Here is a 15,423-nt window from a genome sequence, read left to right on the forward strand (position 1 = left end):
TTCTGTCCTGTCCTGTCTGGGTTACAGTATGTTTCTTAGCAATTGGATGGATACTGCTGTGACATATGCAGGTTTCGAAACTCTTTTATTGTGAGGCTTGGAAATGTCATAAAATGTGTAATATAACCATTATGGGGCTGAACCAGAATCCCACCTCCAAATGGCCCCCAGGCATTGCCAAGGTTCTGTTCTGGATCCTCACCATTTGAGGGACAGGAAACCTCTGAAATCCTTGTAGTTGTTTCCCCAGATTGTTCTCGCTCCTCCCCATGAAACAAGCAGGGATTCTCCCCAGAATCAGCTCATCCCCCAATATCGAGAGGTGGCCAGGGCCATGACTGCTCGAGTGGTATATGGAACAGGATCTGGTGCATTCAGCGCTTTTATCTGTGAATTTTTTTTTTTATCCCTCAACATTTAAACATACTGAAATATTTGGCAGTACGTAACAGCTATGTTCAGTGGTCATCAAACACTTTGTCTATTTTGATGCATAATTATTTCAGGGAATGATTTACACCGACTCAGACATTCCAAACAAAACATGCACTGTCACTATATATGGAAGACAAAGACCCAAGTATCTGTGTGAAGGGAAACAACAAATCAGGTTCTACACTTCGGGTTATTCATTACATTAGGAGTGCACCTAAAGTAGTACACAGGAATTATGAAGTTATTCACACATAACTGAAAATTGTGGGCAGTATCCAGAAGATGCTTCAATTGTATCCCTTTGCATGAACTACAGTTAACTCACTGGGCTTGCCTCACAGTACAGTGTATCAGGGAGGAAAGAGATAACCTGAAGATCTTTCTGACAAATACCTCAAATATTAGAGCTGTACAAAAGGCAGCAAGGAGGTCCAACTTTCCAAGATAACTGGTGAAATAGATATTTTAGTTATGAGGTTACTGTTTTGACAGAAAGTTTGATCCTTATAAATTTAGATCAGAGTATACTAAAAGGGATTTTTCTTTTTCTTTTAAAAAACGGACTCTATCTAATTTCTGGGGACATTGGCTAGATATTTTGAGGTGCAGAGTAAATCAGAGCATTGTTCCCCTAGAAGGAGCAGCTAATGTTTTGCAATAACAGTTACTAAGGAAAGGTGGAGGATGCACAATGGTATAACACATGTATTGCCGCAAGGAGGCAGTAAGAGGAGAAGAGGATTCTAAAGTGTTTGAATAAACTGTGAGCTCTGAGTATTAACGATAGATGTAGAGGAGTGTAGAGGGTATGTCTGGTATGAAGGTTAATAGATAATAATCATATGGTCTTCTACCTGCGTGAAATGCAAAAAAGTAAAAGACAACTAGATTTTCAACATTCTTTCAGTCTTGATAATCTAAGGTGTTTTAAATGACATTGGTAGGGAAACGCATTTCTTGATTTATAACCAGTCATCACTCCTCTAAAATGCAATTGTCCTCTCTCCTCACCCCCACGAGAAAGGGGTTCATTTTAATTATATACTCACTTTTGCATCTCTTTAGACACCTCAAATCTGCAGAATTAATAACTTCCCTGAGCATTTTAACATGAGCTTTTAACAGAGCTACAGCTGCTGTTTACTGTATCAAATATGTTCGTTGAACTGTACCTTGTCCTCCCCACAAAACTGTTTTTCTCCCTCTCGGTATGTTTTCCCCATTAGACTGCAGGCTCTGTGGAGCAGGGACAGTCTCTTTCATTAGGAGGGTACACTGCCTAGCGCAAAGGGGTCTCTTGACTTCTGACTGAAGCAACAGGCGCTGACAGAATACAAATGAGGATGACTTGTGTTAATTCTAAAATTCTGTTCATGGCAAAATCTCAGTAATTTAAACATTAGATGATATTTATGAAATTGAAATACTTACTTTCATAAATATAGAAACCACCACCAAGCCATTGGGACTTTTTGCAGCCTCTGTGACATTTGTATACAACTCATGGTTATAATGGATTAGTTGAACCTAAAAGATGCAGGAGGGGAAATGATCATTAAACAGTGGAGAATCATACTGTGTATTGTCTGCAAATACTATATATATATATATATATATATATATATATATATATATATGGTGATTGTTTTTATTAGGATCCCCACCATGCTAGTAAACTTTGTAACTGTGCAATTTTTCAGAGGTTTTTGCAACATGCATTATTTTAATAATCTCAGTGACCATCTGGCTCAAACTGGCACAGCACCAGGGTGTCATCTTCTGAATTGCTGTTAAGTGAATTTACCACATATGAAGTGCACTGCAGGGGTTGGCATAATTTCTCTGCTGCAACAACAGTTGCCATAGGCATCAAGTAATATGTACTCTTCAGCATCAGCTCAAACTCAGAGCTGTCAGGGGTTGACAAACATATAAGACAGAAAATGTTGTTGTGCTTTGTAGATGTTTAAAATTCAAGAGACTAATGTCATTTGCCAAAATTTTCCAAATTGGTTGCCCGGAGTTAAGCACCTGTCGTTAACACTTGTCTTCCCTTGTTCCTCCTGCTTGTTATTTGGCTGCATCTTATCTTAATTTAAAATCTATATTTTAGATTGTCAGGTCCTTGGAGCAGCGATTGTTTCTCTTCCTGTATGTCTGTAAAGTGCACAGCACAAGGGGTTCAGATCTGATTGGGGCCTTTGGATACTACTGTAATATAAATAATAGTAATAAATAGCCTGATTTTTCAGGGGTGGTGAATGCCCTTTACTCCCAGTGTAGTCAGAGGGAACTGTGGGTATTCAGCATCTCTGACAATTAGGCAACTTACCGAGGTGCCTCGCTTTAGGCAACCAAGACTGAAAAATTAGTGCCACTGTTTCAGCATTTTTAAAAGCCTAGCAGCATGGCATTTGGAATTTAAACCCCAGCTCCTCAGAGGGTCATCATGATTTAAACTTAATGGGAGAAAAAAAATCCACTGGCAATAAAAAACAAAACAAAACAAAAAACAACATTCATGGCATAAAAAGCATTTTTATGATCCTGACTGAACTTACTGTGATTCACTGTTTGCTAATTGGTGTGATATTATGCCAGGTACAGAGCATCATGTATGTTATGTAATAATAATAGATTTTAAAAAATGGTCACATCTCATTAGGGTCTACATTTCTGTTCCTTTTGCAAATCCATAGAAAATGGGATTTATGAAGGGGGAGCTCACCAGCGATTGGGAGAAATGATCCTCCCCCAACATCAGACCATGAAGCATTCTCCCTAGGCACTTCTATATCTCAGACTATCATAGTGGCCACTGCTGACTTAAAGTAGGAACTTTGGGTAGGATATGCATATAGCTACAGACTACATGGGCAGATGGAAAAGGACTGAGCTAACCATTTACATTTTAGTATGTATCTGAATTCAGAATATCTGAATACTTGGACCTAAGATCAGCACTGAAAGTTGGCAATATTTCCCAAACTTGGGATGCTGATTTAAACTCAGATTTAAAAGTAAAAACCACTATGTTACATTGTGCTGTCTGTTACACTGGTGAAAATCTGGAGTGACTCCATTGAAGTCAAAGGAGTTTCACCAGCTGAAATGAGAACACAAACTGACTTTTGTATATTACTATTAAATAATGTTAGCAAAATTAAACTTGGAATTTTGAATTTAAAGAAACTTTGAAAAAGTTTTGTTCCATTCATACTACTTGAACTCACAAAGTTTATGTTCTGCTTAGCTCACAACATCAGATCAATATCAGACCAAAGATTCTCTTTTACCCTCCAAATGGCTAAAGTCTTTTATAGCCAGAAAAGAAGCTGCACCATAGAAGGCTTTCCTCCCATGAAGTGATCATGGTCATGGAGAAAAATCTCGCTAAAATGAGTTTTAATAATCGCAATGACTCTGTCCCTACAACAGATGGAATGCTTAGTGCCCCAGTTGTGCAAGGATATAGTAGCAAAGATTGGTGTAGCAAGAGTGACCTGACTTTTTTGTGATGTATTTATTAAAAATAATAATGTTAAGGCCTTTGTTTACCACCAAAATATGTATGTCCATCAATATGTGAGCCAGCAGCAATCAAAGTTATGGCATACATTTGTAAATCAAGCATAACCTACATGATTACTGCCTCATTAATCATAACTTGAGAAATAAATGATGCCTTATAAACATTGGGCGTATTCAGTATTTTCCTATACAGTGCCTTGACTGCAAAATGCATCTGGCATGTTATGTGCAAGTGCCTGATTTTGCTGCCCTGAATCACATAAAGAAAAACACCCAACCTGTACATACATGTTCAATAAAGGCATCATAATGCTCAGCCACAAGGATATTGGATGAGTTTATAAATTCCCAAAGGACACAAGAGAATGTTTGCTTTAGTACGTTGAGCAGGCCTGGACGCTTAGCATTCAGCTTTACCTTTTATAACTCTCATTTAACGACCCAAAACAAAACAAAAAAATCTGATTGTGAGGGTCAAAATGGTTGACAATGTGTTAATTTTTGACTGTTTTTCTCCTCTGCTGGATTGTGAACTATCAGTTGACCTTTTTACAACTGGCACAGTAGGAAATTTTTAAGCAAGACAAAAACAACCTGGAAGCAGGAAGAAAAAATGTCAAAGTAGGCAATGAAGTCATATTCTGAGCTTCGAGAGTCAGCAGAGTTGGAGGAAGCATTAACTATCCTATTGTAGCATGTCTTCTAAAGGTCTTGTAAAGAATTAATGAGAGTTTTCACTTAACTGCAACCAGAGGTTCTAGGCTCATTAGTCATCAGCTTGTGATGTTACTGAATTTTTATAACATCTTAGCCATAGGGACTGTGCCCTTGTTGACACTTTTAAGCTCAGCAGCATACATTCTGATTTTATTTACTAGCATTCACTCCAGCACCCAAAGTCAGTCAGTGAATTTGTGAGGAAATAGGTCATGAAATCTGCTTTAGATGGGATTTTCTTGTATAGTAAGTCCCTCAGTTACCTAGGTAAGCTTTGTTGATCTAATGAACCAAACTGTAAGTACAAGACTGGCTGGACTGAGTAAAGTAAAGATAAGAGACCAACTTCATCTTTCTTTGTAAGTGCAATCCCTATTGAGGACAACTTGCAGAAACCGTGAGAAAACACTCAGCTCCCATTCCAGAGACAGAATTTGTAGGATCAAGACTAATTGGTGGAGTGAAGGGAAATCATAATGCTGGAATGGGGCTCTACAATCCATGCCAAATGCGTGGGCTCAAATTGCAGGTGATTAGTGGCATCTATGCATGTGTGAATTAACAGGCTTGACCTGATGGGAAATTGGATGACTAGTTAATTTATCCACTGTTCTATAATGAATCTCTCTTTCCTATAATACACTTTGATCCAGAGGAACATTTGTACTTAGGGTGACCAGACAGCAAGTGTGAAAAATTGGGACACTTTTTTCGGGGGGGGGGATGGAGTCGGGGGTTTAATTGCCTATATAAGACAAAGCCCCTAGTATTGGGACCTCTGGTCACCCTCTTTGTACTATTTGCTTGAAACTCCCTCACCTGTACCAGTGTTTCCAACTGGTGCCTGTTCCCAGCTCCCTGTTCCGATAGCCCTGGACACACACAGACTATCCCTCCTCCCACAACTGCTCAAATTGCTCCAGGGCTAGTCCCAAATAGTATGTTTAAAAAAAGAACAAAACTGTTTCAACGTAGGTTGAGGCTGAACTTCCAACCTTGCTAACTACCATAGTGTGGAATGAGCTACTGTTACTAAGAAGAGCTGGTTGAAAAATGGGAAATTCTTTCTGTGAAAATTGTTGCCGAAAAATGTTTCTTTTTCCACAGTAAAAACACCGAGATTCAATTTTTTTCTGACCAGCTCTGCTAAGTTGGGCCTTGATTAATCCACCTCTCCAATGAGGTAAAAGAATGAACAGTGAGAGGCCATGGCGGGAATGACTTAGGCTTTCGTATCATTATCGTACCATGATTAGTCACTCGGCCAAAAAGAAAAAAATGACCTAATAAATCGAGGGAGAGACAAGGTGGGTGAGGTAATATCTTTTATTGGACCAGCTTCTGTTGGTGAGTGACAAGCTTTTGAGCTCCACTTGTCTGTGAAGCTTGGTAGCTTGTCTCTCTCACCAATTGAAGTTGGTCCAATAGCAGATATTACTTCACACACCCTGTCTTTTTTGTATCTTGGGACCAACTCTGGCTGCTGCAGCAACACTGCAATCAATACATCAAAAACAGTTAAAAATTCAGATTGTATCAACTCTCCTTCTCTTCTCCCACCCTCCCCCTGGAACTTAAATTTTATAAACAAATAATTTGCATATCAACAACTGCTTCCAACTACCTGTTAATCAAAAAGTCCCTTTGGATGAGTATATGATCAAGATTAAAACCTTCTAAAGGTTTCATTCATTTCATTCCCTTTGTTCATAACATGTTAATTAACAACAAGAATCAATTTATGTTAGTAATTGCTGAATATGTAGTCATATTGGTAATGTACACCAAATACAATCTCCAAACAAGCAATTTCCTCCATCAAAATTAAGCTGATAAATTAGTTAAAATGCGTTGCTAAATAACCCTGATTCTGCTCCCATTGCATACAGTGGCAAAACTCCCATGGGACTGGCATTGAGTAGACACACTGATCTCGGTTCTCATGACATTATTTGATTACATCAGACATTTTAATAACCAGATTGGCTTAATTTTTAAGGCAACTAGATTAAACTCCATTTATAATGACAACCCAACTACTCTAAATCAGCTGAGCAGATGGGGGATTGCAGCTACTTCAATTTAATTCCAGCACGAGAAGTTCATTGTATTACAAATGTGTTTTCTTTTCTTTCTTTCTTTCTTTTTTTTTGGTAAAAAGAAGCTTTATGCTGAGGATCCCCAAAATTGCTTGTCTCCAATAATTGGGTATTGACCTACAGGTTACTAAACTGGTTGAGGAATTAGTTTTTGAAAACTATTCTCTAAATATGCAGAAACATAAAAATTGCATAAAGAAATGGGGTGTGTGGGAGTGAGAGAGACAGAGAGTGAATGAGTGTGCATTAATTTTGCAGGTTTTGCCTTTAAGGAAAAGACCTACAGAATTTAATATGGAGCGTTAAACTTTCTATAGAATTTTTGAAGGCACAAAATGCTTGTTAATCTAATTCAGGGAGACCCAGAGTCCTCAGATTACAGACTCCTCAGCTTCTATTTTCAAGCATCTTTAGCTTTATCCACTAAGTAAACAACTGTTTCCCCACAGCTGCAGAGGAGGGTGTGTAGTCTGAGCTGAATCAGATGCTGCTTTCTTTGTTCTATTGCTGCTAGCTGGTTTTGAAATACTGTAGTCTGCTCCTTTCAATTATTCAGTCTGAGGAGGAATTGCAGAGACACTGAGTTCTGAAACAGAGATGTTGTCTAGATTCGAATTTGTACCAATCTCATCCACCAGTGTAGCTGTACCAGTGCAAACTTCTACTATAAACTGCTATAAAACACAGCTTGTACCAGTGCAGTTTGCCTTGCTTTCAAGTAGGGGCAAGATCCACCAGTGCAATTTTCAGTTTACCCTCTCAGTAGCAGGAGTTAGCTTGCATACATGTGGCTGGCCACTAATGGCTGGAATCAAGCCAAATTCCCAGGGTAGACAGGCTCCTACTATCCAGTATTGTAGTTGGATTTAAGGTAACTTCTTGTATGTGCTTTCTGTATTGTGCAGTTCGTGTGGCTCCACTATCTTGGCTGTCCTCTTGATCCAGCTGCCTCTCCCAGGCCTTTTTATAGTATTGTCTTAGTGCTCGAAAAGTTTTCCACAGGAGCAAAAAAAATTAGCAGTTGAAATGAGAATCTCAAAAGGATTCAGCCAGGAGCTCGTGGAGACACTGCCCTGCTAGATCACACCACATAAAAAGGGTTTTGATATTGATTATCTCATAGATTGTTACTGCTGCAGTTGTAACCAGTGGAAATCCTTGGGGAGAGTTCTGGCAGGGCCGTGTTTTCTGTTTGAGGAGGGATCCTTTTCCCCATTGGTCCAAAAGAGCCCAGATTTTTTTAACCTTCAGGGTAACCTGGAAGGCCTATCAATACTCTGGGACTTTTCCTGGAAGAATGAGGTGAGGTATTTAAGGTGACTGTATTATCTGTGGTAACTCTCTGTGTTATGGACAAACAGCTTTGTAGGTTGTCCTATAGGTGGCGTATTAGTCTGTTGTTTTTTCTCTTAAAGATATTTATCCTTAGGTTGTATGTTTTATATTTGTACAGCGCTTTGGGATTGGAGATATAATTAATACATTTAAATATTAATTATAAAACGGTGGATAAATTAAAGAATTGCACAGTCAATCACTTAAGATCACAGTACTATGAACATGGCAGTGCTACAAGGGTATTTTGTTTTCCCCACAGAAGAACTTCATATAATTTATTTATTAGGATGTTCTTTAGTGTTAGGCACACAGGTCGTTTCTATATACAGAGTGGTCACTTTCAAAGCGTCCCGTATGCAGCAGGCCTATGTAGAAAATCCCAGTACAGAATTCTATAGGATGGTTTAAAAAGATATAATTCTTTATTAAAGTCTATAAATCTTCAGAGTAACTTCTATAGAAACTTGTGAAATACTTATTGCACTCTATTGGTTTAATCCCTATAATATTCAGTAGGACTTTTCTGTAAAGTGTGGTGCTTAGGCCCTATAGAGTTAAGCTTGTTCCTTAGACAAATCTCACCTTTCAAGTTATGGCATTGTTCTTTTTTCTTTAACTAACTCACAGTCAATATAGTGAGGAAAATCCCTTTCAGTTCTGCTTTGAGTTTCAGGGCTCTTAAACAATATAGAATTTTGTTATATGCTATTGATTTTCTTTGGAAGATTCTCCCACTAAGATCAATTTGCCATAGAACAACAGATAGTTCTTTGTTTTTCTTGAGCAACAGAAGGTTTTTTTTTCAGGGAGAGAGAGGGTATTAAGATTAATCACTCTCATTTTAGTCAATGGAAATCCAAAACGTGTCCTTGTTCCATCTCTCCCAAGAATGTGCACCGGACCAGAAGTGCACACACAAGTTTTTAGATATCTGAGGTTGGCAGCATTGGGAGTATCAGTATGAGCTGACTACAGTATACTAGGGGTCGTCTACTACCACGTATCCCATGTATTGAGTTGTTTACATGCACTGCCCTGGTAAGGCTTCCTCTTTGCAGTATGTGGACATTATAGAACAGTTTCTGGCTAATGTGGGGGAAAGGGCTTAATTCCCTCCCCTAAGAAGCATGTATGTATATATGCGGGTGTATATCATTATAAAGCTTAATTATTATGCACGTATAATTTGCCTGAAATATTTAAATTACATTGCTCAGATGTTCATGTGTCAGGTGCAGTTCTTTCTGGATGCCAAGAGATACTCTACTTGAGTTTTCTCTTGAACCCATACCCCAGTAAAGCATGCCGCATATCTGGTCATATGGAATGCTTCCATTGTGGCATTTCATCAAAACCATTTGTCCAAGTCAGATGAGACTGCTGTGCTAGCTTTCCTGGGGACCACAAATTCCATGGCTTCTATTCAGCAATCTTTTAAAAATACCTGGAAATATGGCTGTTTAATCTAGTGTGCATACGCAATACCATGATAAACGTTAGATTGCTGCAAGGGGACAATACAAGGTTCTTTAGCACTGAGATATGGAGAATTATTAGATTGATGGCATTTAAAATCCCACAGTCCATTACACAGAACGTTCTCCTTACTGCTGTTGGGAGTAATGGAAATAACCTTTGTCCTACCTGCAAGTGTTATAATTGAGCATATAACCATCTTGATTTGTAAATGACAAGGGCCTCAAGGGAAGGGAATGACAGCAGGGAACAGCTAATCTGTAACTGTAACATTTTTTATTATACTATGCTGCCCAATAAACTGTTGTGACACCTGATTTAGAGTGAACACAGAGTACTGAGCACATTTCCAGCCCAGCGGGAAAGGAGAAGCAAACTGAATTGCTCTGGTAGACAAGTTAAGGGTTTTGATGCAAAGTCTTTGTAGCAAGTGACTAAGATCTCATTAAGGAAAAAATAGATATTTTTTGTATATACAAGGTTTATTAGTAACAGTTAAAGAAATAGATTTAAATTTGAATGTAATTAGCGTCCATTCAGTAATGAAAGTGTAATGAATTAAAACCAAGAAATAAAGTATTTGACTGTCGTATCTTAAAATACAGATGTTGCTACAGTTCTTTTAAAGCAGAGCTCGGGAAGAGGAGAGAGGTCAGAATTCTTTTGTCACATTCATTCTCTGGATTTTATATTAGTTTATTGTCCTCACTTTGTAAGAGAGATTCTGAAATTTCTGTGATGTCCACAGACATTACCATCTACTTTGTCTTTTTTTTTTTAAAGTCATTTTTAGATATGGTCTAAATCAGGGATTCTCAAACTTCACTGCACCGCGACCCCCTTTTGACAACAAAAATTACTACATGACCCCAAGAGTGGGAACCAAAGTCTAAGCCCCACTGGCCTGGGGGGACCAAAATCCAAGCCCCACTGCTCTGGCGGGGAGGTCGAAAGCCAAAGCTTGAGCCCCATCGCCCCAGATGGGGGGGGGATGGAGGGGGCAAAGCCAGAGGGCTTCAGCCCCAGGAGGGGGGCCTGTAATCTGAGCCCTGCCACCCACAGCTGAAGCCGTTGGGCTTTGGCCCCGGGCTCCAGTAAATCTTACATCAGCCCTGGCAACCCCATTAAAATGGGGTAGTGACCCACAGTTTGAGAACCGCTGGTCTAAATAAGTGAAAGAAAGTGTGTGTCCTGCAAGACGTTATGGCATTTGGCCGCTGTGAATGATAGCTCGGGTTTCTTAGCACATTTGATCTTGCTTGCTGCTGTTCCTTTTTGCCAGTACCACCCATCACTTCACATGTGAAGATGGACAGTTCATTTCCTTTTAGGATCAGGTCTACAATGACCATCTGAAAGCACTTCTGTTGCAAAACATAAAAACATAGCACTCCAAGTCAGTAGATGCTGTTTCAGTAGCTGAGCTAGTACTGTATTTGGGACTGTGTATTTTTGGGACTGCTGATGTCACTTATTTCTAAAAATGTGCATTTTTTTCAAAACAGGGTTTGAGCCACTATTATGTTTAACAACAAAATTTGGTGAAATGATCTACAGATTACATTAGAACACATGCTCTGAGCGTTCCTGACACCTGTAGGGATGTCCATGTGTGTACAAGAATATGTCTGTCTCTCTGTATCTCTGATTCTTTACTATATAAAAGACACTATTGGTAAATTCCAGGTCTTAAAAGTTTTTTGAGTTTATTTCATGCACTGTATTCTTTGGACAACTTCTCATTTATTATTTTGTTAAGCTCTTCCTTACAGTGTGCTTGGCACTGCATAAGGCACAGATACCAGGACAGTTCTTGCCCAAGAGAACTTGCACTCTAGAGTATCATAAATAGCTAGCTTTTTGAAGACATGTAAAAGAAAAGAGACAATATTTCAGCTGCATTTTCCATTAGATCAAAAAATCCACCCGGGTTGGTATAAGCTTGAACAAGTCCTTAAAAACACACAAAAGCAATGTATTTGTTTATACTGTTCTCAAAAATATTATCTGAGCCTATTAGCCAATAGATTATTCTTCCACCTTAGACCCATGGTCCTCCTTGATGAACAGCCTTAATTGTTTCTCAAGGAACAACTTGCAGCACCTTGTCAAATGATGAAGATACTTTCTGAAGTTACCAAAACAGTATGAGCTACTTCAGAAAGGAGAAGGTAGATTATAGTTTGCCATAGTCTGTTAAAGCCTGGAGCTATACCCTAACTAATATTTTTGTGCCATATTGCCGCCTTCTTGATCCTGCTATGAAACAATATTGCTATTACTTAAAAAAAAAAAAAAAAGATAAAATAAATAATTACAAAAATTACATACACCTTTTTTTAAATCCTCTCATTGGGTGAAATCCTGGCTCTATTGAAGCCAAGGGCAAAACTCAAACTGACTTCAGTGGAGCCAGAATTTCACCCTTGGGGTCCAATCCTGCAGTCTCTCCAAACACTCCTCTCAAGGAGACTAAAGGTTGGAAGACTCGGTACTAGAAAACATTGCTGACGCACTTTAAATAGTTAAGAGTTATGATGCATGTTAGTTGTCTTTTTGCAAAACTGAAACATCCGTCTTTCTCTCTCAGGGTGATCCACCAAGAAATATTAATGTTGCCCAAGATGCTATTATCCACACACTCCTTATTAATTAATCCATACATCTACTTGTCTTTTGTTATTTTATTTTGCTAAAATCACAGCAGTGGTATGCTTTTATATGTTGGTATATTGGTGAAATAAATTTTACATGACCACCTAGACTTCCAGCAGTTTACTTAACATTTTATCACACTACTGTGTGGTTTCAAGATTAAAGTAGATTAAAAAGTTTAATTAAATTTAATACAGCAAAGAAGCAGAATGCCAAAAACATCTGTTTCACATCATTTTATTTTATAAATCTCTAGTACCTTTGGCATCCTCACTGTATTAAAAATAAAGTTGTTTAGCCTCTTAGTGACAAATTGCTTTTTGCTTTTTATTGCTTTAGCCAGTTATTGTATGTCTTAAAAAAGAGGGGGAAAAAAGCAGCCCAACAGTACGGGCATCATTAACACTGGATTAATAGTCGTCTCATCATCTAAATACATAACAGTATGCCACCAATTACCTTAAATAAATAAAAAAATATAGGATTCTAGTTTTTCCTTTCTAGAATAGGCCTAGGAAAATGCAGTTAAAGGAGGAGCTCTGTCTTTTATTAGCTTGTGAAAAGATACCTATATAAAGGTATTTGATATGAAATGCAATAGTCAATAGTTAACTCTGTACCTGGTAGAGTTATGTACTGGGAATTAATACTTACGCTGCAGATGATAGAAAAAACTTCATTATGACCAAATGGTGATATTACCGCCAAGTAATGACTAGTAAGCTTTGTCTGTGATTCCCCTGCAAGGAGCTAACCTCATGAGTTACTCTCATCATATGACCTTTTTCAATTAATTAACAGTTGCTGCTTAGGCTGCAAGTAATTGACTCTTGTTATATTGAGACATACGAATGAAAGGTGAGCGAGTGTCTTAAACTTTCTGGTGCATCTGTTTCAAACAAATGGGAATGGCTGTTTCATGGTATTTTAGATAAAGATCAACCACAAACTTTTTATGTTACTCCCTGAGACACTCATTGGTGCATCTCCCATCAGCATGTGCAGGGATTTTTGACCAAAGAATGCTACATGTAATTTTAACTACTCTTTCATGTCAAGTACACTAGATGCTCAGATACCATGCCTAGATAGGATGTAGCTTTTATGTATCCAGTTGCATTACAGGGCTCTAATTTTCTGGAAGAATTGTGCATGTCCTAGCTGTCAATCCATGAGGTGCTACATATGGTTTCTACAAATAAGAAAAATGATGCAGTGATGGCCCAGAGTAATTTTTTGGTCACTGTGTTACCATGAGACTGTTTCAAAAGGAGACTGGTGCTTGGTCATTGTGTGATGGAATTGCATTAACAATGCCATTCTCTCACTTAGTATGTGTAAACCAGTGTAGCTGTCTGTTTACCCTGTCAATGGAAAAGTACCATATACAGATATTCCTGTACAGTATAAGTGATGTGCAACAGCAAACACAGATCAAAGGATAAAAGAATGAGAAGAGGACTTACACACTGACATTAGTCATTGAATCAGGCTGGTGAAAACCTTCACGTTGACAAAAAAAATCCCCTACACCAATCTGCAAAAAGTCATTAAACTCAGTGTTGACTTGATGGTCAAATAAATTAGGAATAAACAAAAAAGGAGAAAAGAATTCAACAGTTTTGCCTATGACAAGTATATGTTTGAATTAAGAATATTTTCCAGTGACCAAAAACAAAAAAAGGTGAAATAAATGGGCAAAGGTTCTCAAAATTTAAATTACCATAATGTTAGTGCATGAGACAACTGGAAAATGAAACTAATGCTTGACCTGTTTATTTTCACTGTCAAACCTAGGTAAACTAGTAAAAAGAAAACTCACATAAAGAAAAATATACTAGATTAAAATATTTCTTCCAATTTTAATAATCTATAGATGTTATAACACAGGTAAAATCTTCCTTGAAAAGCAGATTTTTACTGAGAAAGTGTAACTTCTTTGCAAACTTAGGAAATACAGCCACATGGATGTTTGCTGTTTGGCTTATTGACAAATGGTTCTCTCTCTTAAATGCTTTACTCTTCAGATAGTCCAGTGGTTTGGGCACTAGTCTAGGATGTAGCAGTCCCTGCTGTGCCACAGATTTCCTGTGTGATGTTCAGCAAGTCATTCAGTTTCTGTGCCTCAGTTTCTCATCTGTAAAATGGGGATAAATATTACTACCCACCTCACAGGGGTTATTGTGAATATGAATACTTGAAAGATTACTGAGGTGGTCAGGCAGGTACTACATTAAAGGGGATCCATACAAGCTCCTACGATAGACAGCACACCCAACGCTATTACAAAGTCTGACTTCTGTCACAGAGCACGTGTCTCCTAGGGTTGTGCAAAGGCTTGTTTTGAAGGTGTTGCAAGGCCCCTAGAGGATAAATGGCCTGGGCAACAGCACTGCAGAACACTTGGATCTCAAAAAGATGAAGAGTGATAATAGGGAAACCTTTAAAAGACTAATAAAAGTGGGAAACAATAGGAAATGAATATAAATGTTGGTGACTTCAGCATCAAGTCTTCGAAAAAAGGCTGAGAGCTCCAATGAATAAACATTTGAAGCACAGCTTGATTAAAAATAGCCAACAGCGTTCTGGAATTAATGTTTTATTAAATTATTGAAGTTCCTTTAGGATATTAATATTGTGGTAGATGAGATGATATATTACAGAGTTAGATGTCTGGCAATTGTTTGAGAAAATTTCACATTGGGATTTTGTGTGTAAGGTGGAGAGTCAGAAATTAAGAGGAGAGATGGTACAGTGGGTTAGATCTGCCTACAGGGCAGAAAACAACAGATATCCCTAAATGGTATCTTTTCTAGCTTACAAGAAGTTTACAGGTACAACAAACTTTTGAATAAATTGTTTTGAATAAAAGAGAGATTTGCAAATTTGTAGAATGAAAGTAATTGTGAAGGCACAAAAAATAGTTAACACCATGAAACCAAATGGACATGAATCATTTAAGAACCTGAGATAACAGATGAGAAAATTTAGTTGAAGGCGGAATGTGTCTTACAGCAAAGAACCAAATGCGGGGGAGAAAGCAGTTGCTGAATGAACTGAGTTGCATTATACTAATCAGGGAAGAGAACTGGCACTTAAAGAAAAATAAAACATATGAGTCTAAAAGTCTTAAGGTAGTTTCAGTGAAGAAAGGAAGTAGGAGGTTGATATC

At 38.0% G+C, this 15,423-nt stretch overlaps 1 protein-coding gene across 5 annotated transcripts in view; it reads right to left on the reverse strand.

Moving 5' to 3' along the window:
• Window positions 1-15,423, reverse strand: part of CA10 (carbonic anhydrase 10) — a 320,654-nt gene that overhangs the window by 15,589 nt on the left and 289,642 nt on the right. For all 5 annotated transcript variants that reach the window (XM_044983407.1, XM_044983404.1, XM_044983405.1 and 2 more), the window contains one exon: window positions 1,867-1,962. In XM_044983407.1, the coding sequence (XP_044839342.1) occupies window positions 1,867-1,962 (96 nt within the window). The remainder of the gene's footprint in view (window positions 1-1,866; window positions 1,963-15,423) is intronic.

Source organism: Mauremys mutica, chromosome 12 (assembly GCF_020497125.1).
Source record: "Mauremys mutica isolate MM-2020 ecotype Southern chromosome 12, ASM2049712v1, whole genome shotgun sequence".
Taxonomy (NCBI): Eukaryota; Metazoa; Chordata; order Testudines; family Geoemydidae; genus Mauremys; species Mauremys mutica.